The sequence below is a fragment of the Grampus griseus genome (genome assembly GCF_964374135.1).
Source record: "Grampus griseus genome assembly, chromosome: 2".
Lineage (NCBI taxonomy): Eukaryota > Metazoa > Chordata > Mammalia > Artiodactyla > Delphinidae > Grampus > Grampus griseus.
The window spans coordinates 86,849,310-86,867,115 of record NC_139018.1 but is presented as its reverse complement, the minus strand read 5'-3'; the positions used below and the strand labels follow the sequence as shown (position 1 = coordinate 86,867,115).

The 17,806-nt window shown below is 42.0% G+C and overlaps 1 protein-coding gene across 1 annotated transcript; it reads left to right on the top strand.

The window, feature by feature from the left end:
• Positions 1–40: 40 nt before the first annotated feature.
• Positions 41–15,002, top strand: CATSPER2 (cation channel sperm associated 2). Its single transcript, XM_082647704.1, has 13 exons — positions 41–286; positions 777–923; positions 1,435–1,608; positions 1,802–1,870; positions 5,487–5,659; positions 6,179–6,334; positions 6,610–6,734; positions 7,979–8,157; positions 8,371–8,470; positions 8,770–8,826; positions 11,803–11,993; positions 12,360–12,527; positions 14,736–15,002. The coding sequence occupies exons 2-13, from the start codon at positions 779–781 to the stop codon at positions 14,765–14,767; spliced, it is 1,569 nt and encodes a 522-aa protein (XP_082503830.1). The 5' UTR covers positions 41–286; positions 777–778; the 3' UTR covers positions 14,768–15,002.
• Positions 15,003–17,806: the final 2,804 nt, after the last annotated feature.

Below are 17,806 nucleotides of genomic sequence, written 5' to 3'. Positions count from 1 at the left end.
GGACCAGCTGGTAACGGCCGAGTGGCCGGAGAGCGGGCCTGGGCGGAGGCGACGGGCGCCGGGGCGAGTGAGGCCGGGAGGGTGCTGGCGCCCGGGCCTGGTGCTGGGGGTGGGCCCGGGGCGAGCCGGAACCCAGGAGCGGGCGGGCTGGCGGAGCAGGACTTGCGGCGCTGGGAGCCGACCCTGAGCTCGACCCGCGTGGGGAGAGCCGAGCTCAGGAGGCGTCAGAGCCGGAGGCGGAGGAGTGAAGTCAGGGCTGAGTGGGCGGAAGAGAGCCTGGGCAAAGGTGAGGCCCAGAAGTGGGAATTGAGAGAGGGAGCTGGCACCCGAGGGAGCGCGTTGGAGTGGACACACTTGGGACGGGACACATTTTCAAAATGTCAGGCTGTTGCATTTTGTCCAGTTCCTCTTAACTCGGTCTTTCTTTTGGCGGCACTCCTAAGCCCTCCCACTGACCCACCTCATCGCATTACCTGATACCCTCAGATCCAGGTGGTGCCTGAATTCCTCTTTGTCCAACCCCGGGATTCCTGCTCTTTGTGGCTGCTGCTTTTAACTAGAAATGCTGTCACACAGGTGAAGGTGTCTGTCCACTTAGTCAACTACGCAGATTCTCTGTAATGACTCCTGTCTCATCTGTTTCAAAAAGCCTTGAGTCTGGGTACAATGTTTGTCTTCTTAAGGGCAAAGAGGTTGGGAGGAAGGGAAGAGAACCTCTAAGGCTTGGTGCAACTCCAAAAATGAAATGACACTCGATTCTTTTATTTTCTTAACAGGCATGGCCACTTATCACCCAGTAGGACACATGCAACTGCCCCGGGCTGATGCCATTCGTTCCCGACTCATTGATACTTTCTCTCTCCTTCAGCATCTGCACGGCTTGAGCCAAGCTGTGCCACGGCACACTATTCGAGAGATACTTGGTCAGCAGCCTGTTTCTTCACTAGGATGAATTTAAGACTCCCATCCACACCCTCCAAAGAGTAGGAAGCAGAGAGGCAATTTTAAGGGTAGAAATTTCAGGGGAGATTGGTTTGGTTGCTAGTTTGGAAGTTACACCAAACTTGATAAATCAAAGGCTTTATAAATAAAACTCTGGATCCAGGAGATGGAACCCATGCCGTTCACTTTTAGGCCTAGGGTAACTATTAGCCCTGGCTGACTTGGAAATTTCTACCAAAGACACTTAAAACTTTGAGGGTTGAACCTGCAGCCTTTATTCTGGGCATGGACAGTGTTGGTCATAAGCAATAGGTGAGCTCGTACTCCAAAATAGTATTAGTTGTTGTGTGAAGGAGCAGCAAGGTAAGCCCCTGCACTAGGGGGCCCATTATGTAACCAGTGTTCCTGCCCCCAATCCTACCTGCTCCTGATACTCGCAAAGACTTCTTTTTATATTTATCCACTGTCCCTTTTTTTAAATGTTTGGTGTAGATCCTTCCTGTCAGAAGAAACTTATGTTGGGAGATCAACACCAGCTTGTGCGCTTCTCCATAAAGCCTCGTCATGTAGAACGGATTACACATGCCCAGAGACTGATGAGCACCCTTCGAGTGCGCTGCAGCCAGAGTCCACCGCTTTCCTTGTGGGCTGGATGGGTCCTTGAGTGTATCCTTTCATGCCACTCATTTTTATCCCATGACTTTACGGTCTCTCTTGCCTCATCATCTGCCTATTGACTTATTTTTCCCTTCCCAAACTCCATTTTCTTCTCATTCTCACCGCTTCTGTTCTTGCCCTAATTATGTCACCTGCCTAAACCAAAAAGAACTCCACTCTATGTTTTCTTAAGAGAAAACAGGTCCTCTCTTCAGAAACTTTATCATCTTCCTCATCTTTCTGAATACAATTGTACTGATGGTTGAAATAGGTGAGAACTCATGCTGAATGAAACGGTGGGAGTCATTTTTCCTTTTAAGTTGATCATTTTACACATTTGAATGTTATTTGAATTGTGATAGGAACAATTATATTAAGTCTCTTGGAGTAGGATTTGTGCAACTGCTAAGACCTAGAAACATTTGAAGGGCTCTCAAGTGTAGTAGATAGAAGGTAGTGTAGACACTTAGAGGTGGGGTGTAGTAGTCTCACAAGGAATTGGAGACGGGAAGACCAGTTGCATTTCTTGTGTTAGTCTAATAATTTGAATGAATCTTTTCTAATAGAGATATCAGTACCTATCAGCAAGTGATCCAACATTTACATTTTTACAAATATGTTTAGAAAGATTAAGTACAAATAAGAAAACTCACAATGTATGTAAAGTTACAACTAAGATATTAGATGAGCCAAAAAATGACTTGAAGAGTAGATGACACTAAAACCAATCATAAATTTTATGAAATGTATTAAAAGCAAAAGAATGGGGCTTCCCTGGTGGCGCAGTGATTGTGAGTCCGCCTGCCGATGCAGGGGACGTGGGTTTGTGCCCCGGTCCGGGAGGATCCCACGTGCCGCGGAGTGGCTGGGCCCGTGAGCCATGGCCGCTGGGCCTGCGCGTCCGGAGCCTGTGCTCCGCAACGGGAGAGGCCACAGCAGTGAGAGGCCCGCGTACCAAAAAAAAAAAAAAAAAAAAAAAAAAAAGCAAAAGAATGTTTGGAGAATCAATGACCTCATTTGATTATCATCTCAAACTGCTCAGAAAGGACAGTAGAAGTACTCACTTCCTTGTTTCATCCTCACTATTTTGGGGAAGTTTCCCACTTTAAAAATAGCTTTTGGACTTCCCTGGTGGCGCAGTGGTTAAAAATCCACCTGCCAGTGCAGGAGACATGGGTTCAAACCCTGGTCCGGGAAGATCCCACATGCCACGGAGCAACTAAACCTGTGTACCGCAACGACTGAGCCTGCGCTCTAGAGCCCTAAGAGAAGCCCGTGCACCACAACAAAGAGTAGCCCCCACTCACCGCAACTAGAGAAAGCCCGCGCAGCAACAAAGACCCAACACAGCCAAAAAATAAATAATAAAAATAAAAAGTAAATTAAAAAAAATAGTCTTTTAATGGAATCAGGTCAAAGGCATTTAAATACACAACAGTATTTGGTGTCATTGACCAACTGCGGTATACTATATGCTTTGAACTGTTTTATTTCCTCCGCACAGTGATGAGGGTTTTAAATTAAGTCACCCACATTTCCTATTTCTTGTTGTTAATGATAATTGGCAAGTATTTGCCCTGTGGGATTAGAGATACAGATTTCAGCCTTGGAATAAAGTAAATAGCAGTAAATATATGGGATTCCCTGAATCTAACAGACAAATCAAAATAGAATAGCACTAACCATTCTTTTTGGTGAAACAGCTGAATATGAAACATGATCACTGTGCCAGAGGATAGGTGGATTGCCTGAATGGGAATCACCTGGCAAGCTCATGAAAATTGTATCTTATTAAGTACATTCTCATGGTAGAAAGGCAGGAGGGATTTTGCAAAGGAAAATAATTTGTGACTAACAGATTTCTTTGAATAGACTAATTCGTGTGGTAAACATTAAGACTTTGTTTAGACTTTTAAAAAGCAATTTTCCAGATCATAAAGAATGCTGTTACAGATAAGGAACAAACAGTGCTCTAGATCAAAGCTCCCCAATCTTTTTCATCTTACAATTTTGTTTCCCAGAAAAACATATATAACCTTGAAAACCTCCATAGTAATTTTAATCATTTTATTTTATCACATTTTTTCTGTGATATGGAGAAGCAAGTTGAAGTAAAAATGATAATTTAGACTAACATGTTGCTAAATATTATATTTTAGTGTTTATTATTATATAATTTTAATAATAAAATGTAAGCAAATTTTTACTTTTGCCATTTTATAAGTGATCATGCTTTTTTTAAAGAAAATATATAATTTGTCTACAAATGAATTTTTAAGTGACATTATATATTAAGTTCGGTTTGGGGATCAAATACATTTAATTTATGGGGTTTTTGTCTGTGTCAAGTGGCTTGCAGGATCTTAGTTGCCTGACCAGGGATTGAACCTGGGCCCATGGCAGTGAAAGCACCGAGTCCGAACCACTGGACCCTGGACCCGAACCAATTCCCTATGTATTATATTTCTAAATTTTCTGTTTCTTTTAAAAAGTTTAGATATAACGTATATTAGTTTTAGGTTTACAACATTGTGTATTGTATGTTAAATACATGTTATATGTTAAAGTGTAGGTGCAAATTTAATTATGTATTTGGGCATAAAAAAGTAGAAAAAAAATCTTCTTCCACAATGATATTGGTAATTCTGCTTTGCACTTTAAACATCAATGGGCTTATTTTTATAATTTTCATATTTTGTTTCTAAATGGTGAGAAGGTAAGAAAAGAAAAAAGATTTGGCTCATTTGCAAGCCCTTCTCTGAAAATAACACATTGTGAGTGTGAATAGTTCTTATTTCCAGCAAAAAACTGAGTACAACATTATTATAATTTAAACACTGATTTTTGAGGTTCTAGAGATATCTTGATGTGCTATATAAAATTTTCTATCAGATGAATGCAATTTATAGAATCTGATGAAGATTGTCTTGAGATAAACTTGCAGAATTATTCTTTTGCTCTTCATTAAGTTGTATTTCAACATCAGTGTTCCTTACTTCGTTAATGTAATTAGCCAAAACATTGCTAAAAGCAATAACAATTTAAAACTGTAAGTGTCAAAATCTACACAGCCATTTGTGTTGTTCAGGGTGATTGAGTATTCTCTTGTCTCTATTAACTGCCAGGCATATCAGTCATAGTGCATTTGGAGGCTCTCAGATTGTTCTGTTTCAAAGAGAAAATTTTATTTAGCTTTTAAACCTATTTTGATCTCAGTGCTTTTTTTTACAGCATGATATACATCTATTAAATGTATACAAGAGGTGAAGAGGGTTGAAAGATGAAAGCAAATGAATTAAGGAATTGAGGTCAGCAAATAATTAGGTTCTAGAGAGAAAGTATAGGATTCAATTTGCTTTGCAGCATAAAATCAATTTTAGGCAGAGTAGAAAGGAGAAGCTTTAAAAGTAACAAAGAACCAAGTAATTTCTTATTATAACCTAATATGCCCCATGAATCTGGCTTCTTGTTCCTAGATATGTTATAAAACACTTTCCATATCATGGCCCTACATTTGCGTTCTTTTCTCAAGGCCTGTTGCTTCTTCATGAAGTTTGGTACCAGGGTAACAGAACAGACAGGGTTGGTGGTCATTAAGAGAGCAATCCCTTGGTGGCTCTCTGACCCCAGAGTGAGAAGGCAGTAACTTGCAGCTGTTAACACGTACCAGTACCAGCAGGAGATGAGTTGTAGCTATTTTTCATGTTCGATTCTGTCCTCCCCTGAATTTCACAGGCTGAAGCAACAACGGCATTAAGAAGAGAAACTCAAAAGAAAAATGGCATAGCAGTGGGCACAACTGTGGTTTTTAACAGTTGCTGATCATTCTCTATCATTCAGCTTCCTGCTTCTTTACCCTTTACTCATCCTTTGCTCTATTCTCACAGAATTGCTCGAATCCTCAAATACCCAACTGTGGCCACTGAAGCTGACTCTGGAGGTGGCAGCTTGGTTCATCTTGCTTGTTTTCATCTTGGAGATCCTTCTTATGTGGCTATCCAGCTTTTTCCTCTTCTGGAAGAATGCCTGGAATGTCTTTGACTTTGTTGTCACCATATTGGTAAGGATAGATATCCTGAGAAATGTGCCTATGTGAATCAAAGACAAGAAAAGTTAAGATACTTAGAGCACAGGAAGAAACAAATAGAAATGTACCTAACCTCCTTATTTTGATTTTTTTCTTCTCTAAAAGTCAGGCATGGTAGGAGTTGTTGGTATTAGGAGCAAGGAAGAATCTGATCACAACATTAACCCCAGCAATAACATCTACCAGTTACTAACCACTTCCTAAATGTCAGAAACTGTCCTTTTTTTCATGCATTTCTTAAAATTTGAGCTCCACAACAACCCAATGAGTTAAGCACTGTATTTATCCCCTTTTAATGTCTGAGCAAGTTGAAATGCAGGGTTTAAGTAATTTCTTATAGAAAGGCTGAATAGGAAACAGTCCCCAGAGAATGCTTTTCAAAGGATAATGACCAAGGAACTATGACAATGATAAAGATAAAGATAAAGAAGGGGCAACTGTGCGTGGGTGCTTTGGGGTATATTTTACTCATGATCTGTGTGTTTCCTACAGTCCCTGATTCCTGAGGTTGTGGTGCTGGTAGGGGTAACAAGCCATTCCGTATGGCTCCAGTTGCTGAGGATCTGCCGGGTGCTAAGGTCTCTTAAACTCTTTGCACGATTCCGTCAAGTTCGAGTCATTATTTTGGCCCTGGTCAGGGCCCTCAAGGTGATTTGACTGCTGCAGCTGTATCAAGTGGGCAAGGTGGATAAACATGGGGGTTTAACATGAAACAGTCTGGGTGGATGAAAGAAGGCAATGAAAGACCCTGTGAAATGTTGTTGATGAGAAAGGGCTAGGGACAGGCTGCTGTGTTCTAGAGATGACTGGGCTCAGGCTAGAAGTGAGGGTTTGGTGGGGGATTTCCAGGGTGGGTCTGACTATGCTGTAGGTGGAGATCAGCCTAGTCTGGCCCAACTCTGACTCAAGGTCATGGCCTCTAGAGCATGACCTTCCTCTTGATGTTGCTGCTCATCTTCTTCTACATTTTTGCCGTGGCTGGTGTCTACTTCTTCGAGAATTACACCCGTTCAACTCGCCAGGACCTGGAGTATCACATGTTCTTCTCGTAGGCAGGACTGGGGGAAGCCTGGGTTGGGGGAGAGAGTTTGGGCATGAGACTGGGAAGCTAGTCCAAAGTACAGTAATACAAAAAGTATAATATATTGTAAGAAACGGGAATAGAACACAGTAAGGAGAGGTAAAGAGAAAGCAGAGGAATAGTGAGAGGTATTAGCTCCAATTTTGAGGATAGGTCAGGTACTCCTGGTTTGCTTTGGGTTTTGCAAATTCAAACTTACCCTCACCTTTAAATAGCAGTATACTCCATGGGTTAAGCCCTGGTTTCTGTCTCAGTTACCTCTTTTGAAAAATGGGATTAAAAGTAGTACTACTTCATAAGAGTGTAGGGATAAATGAGGTAATTCATTTAAGCATTTAGCACAGCATTTCACACATTGTAAGTGATCAGTAAATGTTACTGTGACCTCAAACATGGTCACTGGTTTTACCCCAGTCTCTTAAATGTAGAGATTACACATGCACATACTTAAATTCTTTCAAAAGTAAAATCCTGATAAGCTTTTTGTCTAGAGGACACTGATTACTAGTGGAAAGTCAATTTGGATTTCGAGGAGACAGTGTTATTTGTGAATTGGAATCCAATCTTGTCAGCACCTCTCAGGTCTCTATCTTAGACTAACAGGTAGTTTTGTAAGAGTATTGACTTGGGGAAGTCCTAGAATTCATTCTGTTCAGGCTCTGATGTTTTCAGTAATATGTATATTGAGGGATAAGAAGGAAAATTTAGATATCTTCCTGAGACCTTTTGTGATATATTCATTATCATTCATTATTTGGAGTCACATGTTTGTGTCACATATCCATCCATTTACTTGACTGTCAGTTCATGCCAGCAAACTAAGTAGGCACGATGTTTGCTAAATTTGTATGTGACTTTCCGTTAGGCGAAGTCCATAGAACAGTGGAGAATGAACTTAGAAAAAAATGATGTGTAATTGGTGATTCAATTTTTAAACATTCAGTTAATACCTATGTATTAAACACCTACTGTGCCCCAGGCACTGATGGAATGGTGAGAGCTATTCATAGATTATTCATGATAAAGGAAAACCTAATAAAACAATCTCAAACCGAAGAAAGATTAGGTAAAAAATTGAGTATGGTAGAAAAGGGGCTAAAGTCAGAGCAAACTACAAAGAAATGCTCTTATGTTGCTTTGAGAGTAAGAATGATAGTGTTTCTTAGAGAATTAGCTCTCTCTGTCTATACACACACCTCCTTTTTCTTTAGGGACCTGCTGAATTCCGTAGTGACAGTGTTCATTCTCTTTACTATGGATCATTGGTATGCACTGCTTCAGGATACCTGGAAGGTGCCTGAAGTCAGCCGTACCTTCAGCAGCATCTATGTCATCCTCTGGTTGTTACTTGGTTCCATTATCTTTCGAAACATCATAGTAGCCATGATGGGTAAGCATAGAAGAGGTGAAACTTGGTGAGAGGGGTGTTTGGGAAGAAATTAGAGCGAAAGCTAGGATTGGTGAATTACGGAGAGAGAGAACCTGATGTAACAGGAAGGTGCAGGGCCTGGAATGGATATTTCACTTGGTTTCTCCCCACCCAAGCCCTCTCCCCATGTCTAGTCACCACCATCTCCCAACTCCTAATGGCCCTTTGGGGCAGTTACTAACTTCCAGAATATCAGAAATGAGCTGAACGAGGAGATGACACACCTGGAGGTTCAGCACAAAGCCGACATATTCAAGCGTCAGATTATCCAGAGGTCTGCTTCCCCATTTTCAAACCCAGCTTTAGTTCATGAGGGTGCCCTGATCTCATTCTCTGTTTCCGCTCCTTGGCCGCAGTGCCATTTTCCCCTTTGTGACAGATTTGCCTCAGAGTTAGAATTCCCCAGCTCTAAAATACTGCCTGATTCTTTATCCACTGTCAGGGCTTCCCCACTCTTTTTCACTCCTTTACTACAACTTATTCTCCTCACTTGATGATCAGAATTCTTTTTTCCTTACTACACTCCTGCTTCAGTGTAACTCTCTTCACTCTTTTGTGTTTTTTGCTTTGCAGGAGACAAAACCTAATCCCCGAGGCACAGAGGTCAAGCGTTAGCAAAATGGATGCCAGGTTAGGAGTGTATATGTGAAGTGGGATGGACACACATGAAGGAGGAAAGGGTAGGAAACCAAAGGTGAAGATTGGCTTTGAGAGAGAATTCATTCATTCAATAACTATTTATTGTAGTGGGTTGAATGGTGGCCTCAAAAAAGATATGTCCATGTTCTAATTCCCAGAACCTGTGAACATGACCTTATTTAGAAAAAGGGTCTTTGCAGATGCAGTTAAATTTAGGATCTTGAGATGTGATCATTCTGGATTATCCAGGTGGGCCATAAATCCAGTGACAAGGGTCTCTGGATTTAAGAGACAGGAGAGAAGACATAGACATAGAGAATAGGAGACGATGTCAAGACAGAGATAGAGATTGGAGTGATGCAACCACAAGCCAAAGGAAGCCAGTGGATGCAAGGCAACTGCCAGAAGCAACAAGAAGCAAGGAACCTTCTCCCTTTGAGATTCCAAAGGGAGTATGGCCCTGTTGACACATTGATTTCAGACTTCCGGCTTCCAAAATTGTGAGAGAATAAATTTCTGTTGTTTTAAGCTACCAAGTTTGTGGTAATTTCCTACAGCAGCCACAGGAAACTAATAAAAGTACCTTCCGTGAAACATGTTATTCAAGACACTGAGTGTTCAGCAGTGGACAAGAGAGCAGAAGGAGAAATAAGAAATCCATCAACAAATAATTATTGAATGCTTATTAGTTGCTCAGAGTATATCAGTGAACAAAATAAATAATAATGCCTGTTCTCATGGAGCTTATATTACTAGTAGGAGGAAAGGGACAGCAAACAATAATCATATTAATAAGAAAATTAGCACATTAAAATATAAGCCTTGAATATAAAAAGAATGTATATATGTGTGTATAACTGAGTCACTTTGCTATAAGCAGAAATTAACACAACATTGTAACTCAACTATACTTCAATAAAAAACAAATTTAAAAATAGGATAAGCATTATAAAAAAGTAAAAAGTAGAATAGGTTAAGGGGGATTGGAGTATAAGAGGGGGGTTGCATATGGGTTGTACTTTTTTTTTTTTAGGGGCTTCAAATGCTTGGCTTTTATTTATTTATTTTTGGCTGTGTTGGGTCTTCATTTCTGTGCGAGGGCTTTATCTAGTTGTGGCAAGCGGGGGCCACTCACTATCGTGGCCTCTCTTGTTGCGGAGCACAGGCTCCAAACGCGCAGGCTCAGTAGTTGTGGCTCATGGGCCTAGTTGCTCTGCAGCATGTGGGATCTTCCCAGACCAGGGTTCGAACCCGTGTCCCCTGCATTAGCAGGCAGATTCTTAACCACTGTGCCACCAGGGACAGTGGGTCCCTGGGTTGTAATTTTAAACAAGGTAGTCAGGGTGGCCTCTGACAGTGGGTCCCTGGATTGTAATTTTAAACAAGATAGTCAGGGTGGCCTCTGAAAAGGTAACATTTGAGCAAAGACTTGGAGGAAGTCAGGGGATTACTATGTGGATATCTATGGGAAGAGTATTATAGGCAGAGGGAACAGCTAGTACAAAGGTCCTAAAACAGAAGCATGCCTGGTGTGTTTGAGAAATAGCAAGGAAGCTACTGTGACTGAAGCAGAGTAAGTAGGGGGGGAGAATTATAGGAGATGAGGTCAGAGAGGTAATGGGGACCTGATCCTGTAGGGCTGTGGGGACCACTGTGAGGACTTAGGCTTTGATTTCGGGTGAAATGGGGAACATAGCGGAGCAGTGACATGCAGTGACTTACATTTAAGAAAAATTAGTCTGCTTGCTGTGTTGATGATAAACTGAGGGAAGAATAAAATAAGAAGCAGAGAGATGAGTTAGGAGGCTATGCTGCTATACAGGCAAGAGGCGTTGATGGCTCAGACCAGAGTGGTACCAGTGGTACCACTCTGAGAGAAAAGATATTTTGAAGGTAGAGTCAACAGGCTTTCTTTTTTTTAAAAATTATTTATTTATTTTATTTTATTTTTTATTTTTGGCTGTGTTGGGTCTCCGTTGCTGTGCGCGGGTCTTCTCTAGTTGGGGTGATCCGGAGCTACTCTTCGCTGCGGTGTGCGGGCTTCTCATTGTCATGGCTTCTCTTGTTGCAGAGCACGGGCTCTAGGCGCACAGGCTTCAGTAGTTGTGGCACGTGGGCTCAGTAGTTGTGGCTTGCAGGCTCTAGAGCTCAGGCTCCGTAGTTGTGGCGCATGAGCTTAGTTGCTCCACGGCATGTGAGATCTTCCCGGGCCAGGTCTCGAACCCGTGTCCCTTGCATTGGCAGGCGGATTCTTAACCACTGTGCCACCAGGGAAGCCCTCAACAGGCTTTCTTGATGGATTGGATGTGGAGTATGAGAGAAGAATTAAGGATGAAAGTTCTGACCCAAGCAACTGGAAGGGTTGATTAGCTGAGATGGGGAGGGCTGTGGGTGGAAGAGGTTTGGTGGGCAAAGAGTTCAGTTTTGATTGAATTTGAGATGTCCTTAGACATTCAAGTGGTGCTAAGTGAGTAAAAGTTGTATATACAAGTCTGGATTAAGGAGTGAAGTCTGGACAAGAGGCTTAAATTTGCATCTGGTAGGCATTTGAACTCAGCAGATGAGATCACCAAAGGAGCAACGGTAGATGGAGAAGATATAAAGAGCTGAGCCCAAGTTCCCTCTAATATTAAGAGATGGAATCGAGGGGGCAGAGGCTATAGTTGTGGTGTAATAGACATAGGGCCAAGGGGTGGGGGGCTAAAACTTTGCAAAATAAGGTGGAGTGTGGAACGTGGAAGCCCGAGTAAGATTGAGCACAGACGTTATGTGGTGAGGGGCACTAATAGGGGTACATGACACGGGATAATTTAGGTTGGATGTGCTTAAACTTAGATTTTGGGAGCAGTTTGGCCTTCATTGCCTTAACTCCTAGCTTTAGGCCAGGGCCAGAATCAGAATAACGAAAGAACCAGCCATATTGTGTAAAAGTATTTGAAGCAATAAAATTTTGCCTTTTACTTACAGAGATGCCAATCAACAAGGGGAATCTTTGGAAGAGTCCAAATACAGTGCCACTAAAGAGAGTTCAAGAGCATCTAAGTCAAAAACAAAGAAGTCCTTGTCAAAAGTGAAGAAGTCTGCATCTTCCTCTTCCTCCTCATCTTCATCTTCCTACTGTTCCTCTTCTTCTGGCTCCAGATATTATGACCGTATTGGTAAGCCGAGGGTTTCTCCCAGTTGAATTCAGACTCCTCTTCTCCATGAGACATCCCATTCTTAATAGGAGCTCTCCCACTATGCACATTTCCCGATTTTCTCCACCAGTCCGATTTTCTGGCCTTGGTTACTTTCTTCACGCTTCTTCATTTCCCCTGTGCTTCTGCCGCACTTTGGAAAAGTATGGTTGTGGCTCTCTTTGTTTATTGTAGAAGTGGTGTCTTGGTGATACATACTTTTCTCTCTCTCCTTCCTATATCCTCTTTCATCCCTGCTCTCTCCTCGCCTGCCCCCATAGAGTTTATCAGCTTTTATCCAACTTCCAAGAATCTAGATATGTTCTTGAGAAGCATTTCTCCCTCCAGGTCAGTTGGACTGGGAGACTCATGTGCACCAGAATCTGCCTGGGCTAATGGATATGGATCAGGATGAACGTGTTGTTTGGCCTAGGGATTCACTCTTCCGATATTTTGAGTTGCTAGAAAAGCTGCAGTATAACCTAGAGGAGCGTAAGCGGTTGCAAGAGTTTGCAGGTATGGATTTAGGGCAGCCATGGAGACCAGGAGTTAAGTCCATTGGAGTAGCATATATAACTGGGGAGAAGAAGGGTGTTTGCTATTTTGGCACCTCAGCCTCTGAATTTCCACCTCACACCTAAAAAAGGCAAATTCACGGTTTAGTATGTCACATTCTGGGCATATGTCCAGATTTTTTCTAACCTAGTGAGGACCTGGCAACCCTGCTTCTCTGGTAGGGGACACCTAAATCCTGTTAGGTCTGAGAGCTTATTTCAAAAGAGAAGAGTATCCAGTTCCAGCTGCTGGAAATTAGGATAAGGTGAGCTCTCACTCTATTTGGGCAGCCTGCCCCCCCTTTTATTGTTTTTTGGGTTTTTTTTTTGCGGTACATGGGCCTCTCACTGTTGTGGCCTATCCCGTTGCGGAGCACAGGCTCGGGACGCACAGGCTCAGCGGCCATGGCTCATGGGCCCAGCTGCTCCGCGGCATGTGGGATCCTCCTGGACCGGGGCACGAACCCGTGTCCCCTGCCTCGGCAGGCAGACTCTCAGCCACTGCCACCAGGGAAGCCCCAGCCTGTCCCCTTTTGTACATGTTTCTTCTCTTTGAAGGTCACCTTTCAGACCTCAACAGTAAGGGCCTCAGGCTCAAGTTCAATAGCTATGGGGATTAGACAGTCAGCAGAAAGCCCACAAGTGCCCACTGTCCTCAAGAGGTTTATGAATTACAGATTCCTCTTCCTTTCAGTCCCTTCTAGAGTCAAGCCTATGCAGAGAAAATATGTGATCAAATGGTAAAGTTTAGAACTTCCCTGGTGATCCAGTGGTTAAGAAACCGCCTTCCAATGCAGGGGACGCAGGTTTGATCCCCGGTCGGGGAGCTAATATTCCACATGCCATGGGGCAACTAAGCCCATGCACCGCAACTACTGAGCACGCGTGCCACAGCTAGAGAAGCCCGCGCGCCTCAACGAAGATCCTGTGTGCCGCAACTAAGACCCGACACAGCCAAATAAATAAATAAATGTTTAAAAAAAATAGTGAAGTTGGAACTTCGTGGTGGTGCAGAGGTTAAGAATCTGCCTGCCAATGCAGGGGACATGGGTTCGAGCCCTCTTCCAAGAAAATCCCACATGCTGCAGAGGAACTAAGCCCGTGTGCCACAACTACTGAGCCTGTGCTTTAGAGCCCACGAGCCACAACTACTGAGACCGTGTGCCACAACTACTGAAGCCTGCCCACCTAGAGCCCGTGCTCTGCAACAAGAGAAACCACCACAATGAGAAGCCCGCGCACCACAACGAAGAGTAGCCCCCGCTCGCCGCAACTAGCGAAAGACTTTGTGCAGCAATGAAGACTCAACACAGCCAAAAATAAAATAAATAAATAAATTTTAAAAAATTCTTTTAAAAAAAATAGTAAAGTTTGATTTAAGCTGAGAACTACCTGCTCAAAATTATTTTCCCTAAATTTCTCATTTGAGATTTCACCACCTAGAGATTAATTTGGATCAATGAATTTTCCCTCTAAAATTACAAAAGTTAGGGGCAATTTTTTTTTAACAATTTAATGTGGATTAGTGTTATCCTCCTAATACCTAGCTGAAGTCAACCCCAAGTGAAAATATCAATGGGGGAAGAGGAATGTGTGTGTGGTGGGCATAGGAGAGCAATAAGAGGAATTTATAACATTGGAACATGGAATTTAGAGCAGGATGTCAGACAGGCTTTGCCTACTTCAAATATTGCATTGTTATCCTGCTCTTTCCAACTGTCCTCAGCTCTGCCTCCCCATTTGTTCTGGGGAGAACAGGGTGAAAGGACGGCGAAGGTAGCAAGATGGCTTCCTTAATCCTGATTAATTCATCTGTGGCAAAGAGGACAGACTCATATGGCTTAATTTAGGGTAAAGATTAGTAAAACTTTTTTTTTTTTTTTTTTTTGCCTCTCCCGTTGCGGAGCACAGGCTCCGGACGCGCAGGCTCAGCGGCCATGGCTCACGGGCCCAGCCGCTCCGCAGCATGTGGGATCTTCCCAGACCGGGGCACGAACCCGTGTCCCTTGCATCGGCAGGCAGACTCTCAACTACTGCACCACCAGGGAAGCCCCAAGATTAGTAAAACTTTGAGTGGAAACCTAGAACCCAGAAAAACAGGGTCTTCACCAAACATTTGTATGTTCTGAACATTCTTACCTCTCCAGCTTCACAGTCTGTTTCTTTACAGTGCAGGCACTGATGAATTTTGAAGACAAGTAAAGCTGACAGCGGATGGCTTCGCTATCTTTGGCAAAAATTAATGAAGGGAAGTGTTGGAAATGGAGAATTCAAAGTATAAATGTCTAATAAATCCTGCTGATAATTGTACAATGGTCTGTCTCTGAGACATAGGGGATACTGAAAGATATCAAATCAGGTGAAAGTTAGTTCAGATGCCAGTGAGGCCCATGGTCCTTGGCTTTCTACCCTTTCCACAGCTCCTGAATCTCACTCTTTCTTTGGCTTTGTCACTATAGCCCCCACCTTTTCTATAGCATCTACTTCCTGCTAGAGTCCTAATTTCACCTTCTCCCTCACTGGTGGGTACAGGACCCTGGGGGTTGGGGGTAAGGAGACCCCAGGAGCTGTGAGTGTAACTAATTGAGAACTGTTGTTTCCCTTGCTACTCTAAGAACATTGCTTCTCCTGGGCACCGTTAACTTCAATCAAACATCATTTTCATCTGTTTCTGAGCCAAAAGAGCATCCCTTTATTCCATTTCCTTGCCTTTTCTGAGGGCATTGATTCTGTTCTGTAGGGGGTGGGGCAAATCAGTATGTCCCACAGATTTTTTAGAGTCAGTCTATCTCCTGTCAGAGTAGGAACACCTTTTATATAGAACATCACCGAAAGGGGATTATCCAATGTTTTAATGTTTCTAGTTACTGTTGACTTATTATCTAGAGGGCATCATGTTCCATTGTTGGATGACTCAAGTCTTTAGACATGTTTATTATTAAAAATTCTATCATTTATTGAGTGCTTAACATATATGAACATACACATGTATGAAGAATACATGAAACACTGAATGGTGTTCTTTAAAATGGTAAATTTTATGTGAATTAGATCTCAATTTTTAAAATAAAGTAAAAGATTATTTGAAACCAATAACCAACATTATGTTTCAAGGAAAAGCATTTTAGTCATTCCCCATAAAATGTGGGACAAAACAAAAATATTTTAAAAATAAATGTCAATATATAATGTTGTATTAAAATCTTATAATAAGAAATAAATACTTGGAAAGAAGAACTACAAATACTATTTTTAGACACAATTGTATACCTAGAAACCCCAAAGGAATCAAATAGAATTAGAGATAACAAAGAATTTCCATTAAGTACAAATAGAAGAATTGAGGACTGGAGAGAGAAACCTGGGAAGCAGGACCACTTAAGGGATAGGAGGAGGAGGAGCCAGAAGAAAGCCTGAGAGGGAAGAACTGAAGAGACAGGAGGATAATCATTCTAGAGTAATGTCCCTAGAATTTCAAGAAAGGAATGGTCCAGCAAGATCTGGATTGGAGCATCCATTGAACCCAGCAATCAGAATACAATAAATATAATAAAACAGAATAAGGAAGTATTTAATAAATCTTACATGTGCTATCCACAAAGTGAATGCTCATCGAGCAATATCATTGAGTGGCTTTGCTCAAAGTGTGGTCTGAGGACCAGCAGAATTGGCTTCACCTGACTTGTTAGAAGTGCAGAATCTCAGGTCCCATCCTCAGGGCCTGTTGAATCAGGTGTTACATATGCACATTAAAGTTTCAAAAAGCACTGCTTTATAGCTATGTGATGACTGATCCCTTCCTGCTTTCTGTAGTTAACCTTCTCAAATGAATGGCCTGTGCATGCTGCCTCATTCTTTAACTCCTTCCTTAACGAAAATGATCTGGTTTCAATTCTATTGGAATGGAATTTATTCAACAAATTTGCATTTTTCCTATGTTCCTATGTTCCAGACACTGTTATAGGTGTTTGGATATGTCAATGAATGAACAAGACAGAGATCCCTGCCAGTTCTAACTAGCTCCCCATAAGATCCCCAAGTAATAAATAACTTCCATGAAGACAGTGATTTTACCTCCCTCTGTTTTTTTCCCAAAATTATCTTTCCAGCAGCCCAGAGCTGTGTGATAACATCTGCTTAAAAACAAAACCAAACTTTTTTCTGACTAAATAAAAACATTTTAAGGTCTGAGGATCAAGCCTCACTGGCAATGAATCCATTACTCCTCCAGCTTCCTTTTTTATCCTTGCCCTAACCTAATAACCCTGCTATAACTTTTACCAGTCTTCTCAAGTCAAGGAAGAGATTCAGGCTCTATGCCAGGTAAGTATGAAGCTTCCTCAGGAGCATTTTGGAAGTGAAGTTAGGATTTAGATATTGTGATACAATTGAATTTTTTCACATATGGTTTGTATTAAGCTTTTATTTTGGAACATGGTTTCCCCCTTTGATCTTCAGTTATCGCTCACACTGTCAAATATCAATGGATGGATACATAACTTTTTTTTTATGTATGGTGTTTTATGTAAGGTGTTTCTGTTTAAGGACACCTTATTTAATATATATTGTTGATTCATTAGCATTGACCTCTGTCAACAACACTATAACTCATGCTTGAATAAAGTTTATCAAACACACGTTTTCTCTGTAAGGTGCATCACAGCCTTCCTGTGCTTAGGAACACTAGAAAGCACTTCAGCACTAAGCTGGGGGACCATTTTAAACGGTGAAATCACCAACAAAAAGCACTAAAATGCTAAAATTGTGGCACTAAATAGATCATGAAAAGGACACTGATTTACAGTATGAGAAGAAGGTGGAGTATTGCCTTGTTTCCCATCCATGCACTAACCAGGCCCGACCATGCTTAGCTTCCGAGATGAGATCGGGCACATTCAGGGTGGTATGGCTGTAGAGGAGTATTGCCTTGTTTGAACTCAGCTGGGAATGTACACATCAGTCGACTCAAATTTTTTACCACTCTGCAGATGTCTGTGAAGGATTGTGAAAATGCCATAGGTATTGATTTTGGGGTCACAAATAAATTTTAGTGAGCGGAGGAATCTACAACAGAACTCAAAAATGAGAATTTACTCTAAATGCTGTGTGATAATCTGGAGCTTTAGGCTAGTTGGCCTTATGACGCTGCCATCTCAGTGTGTGGTTTCTAGGTTACCTCAACAGGGAAGAGATTGCTGGAGCAATCATTCACTAGCTCTTAAATTCTTTCGTCATTCACTA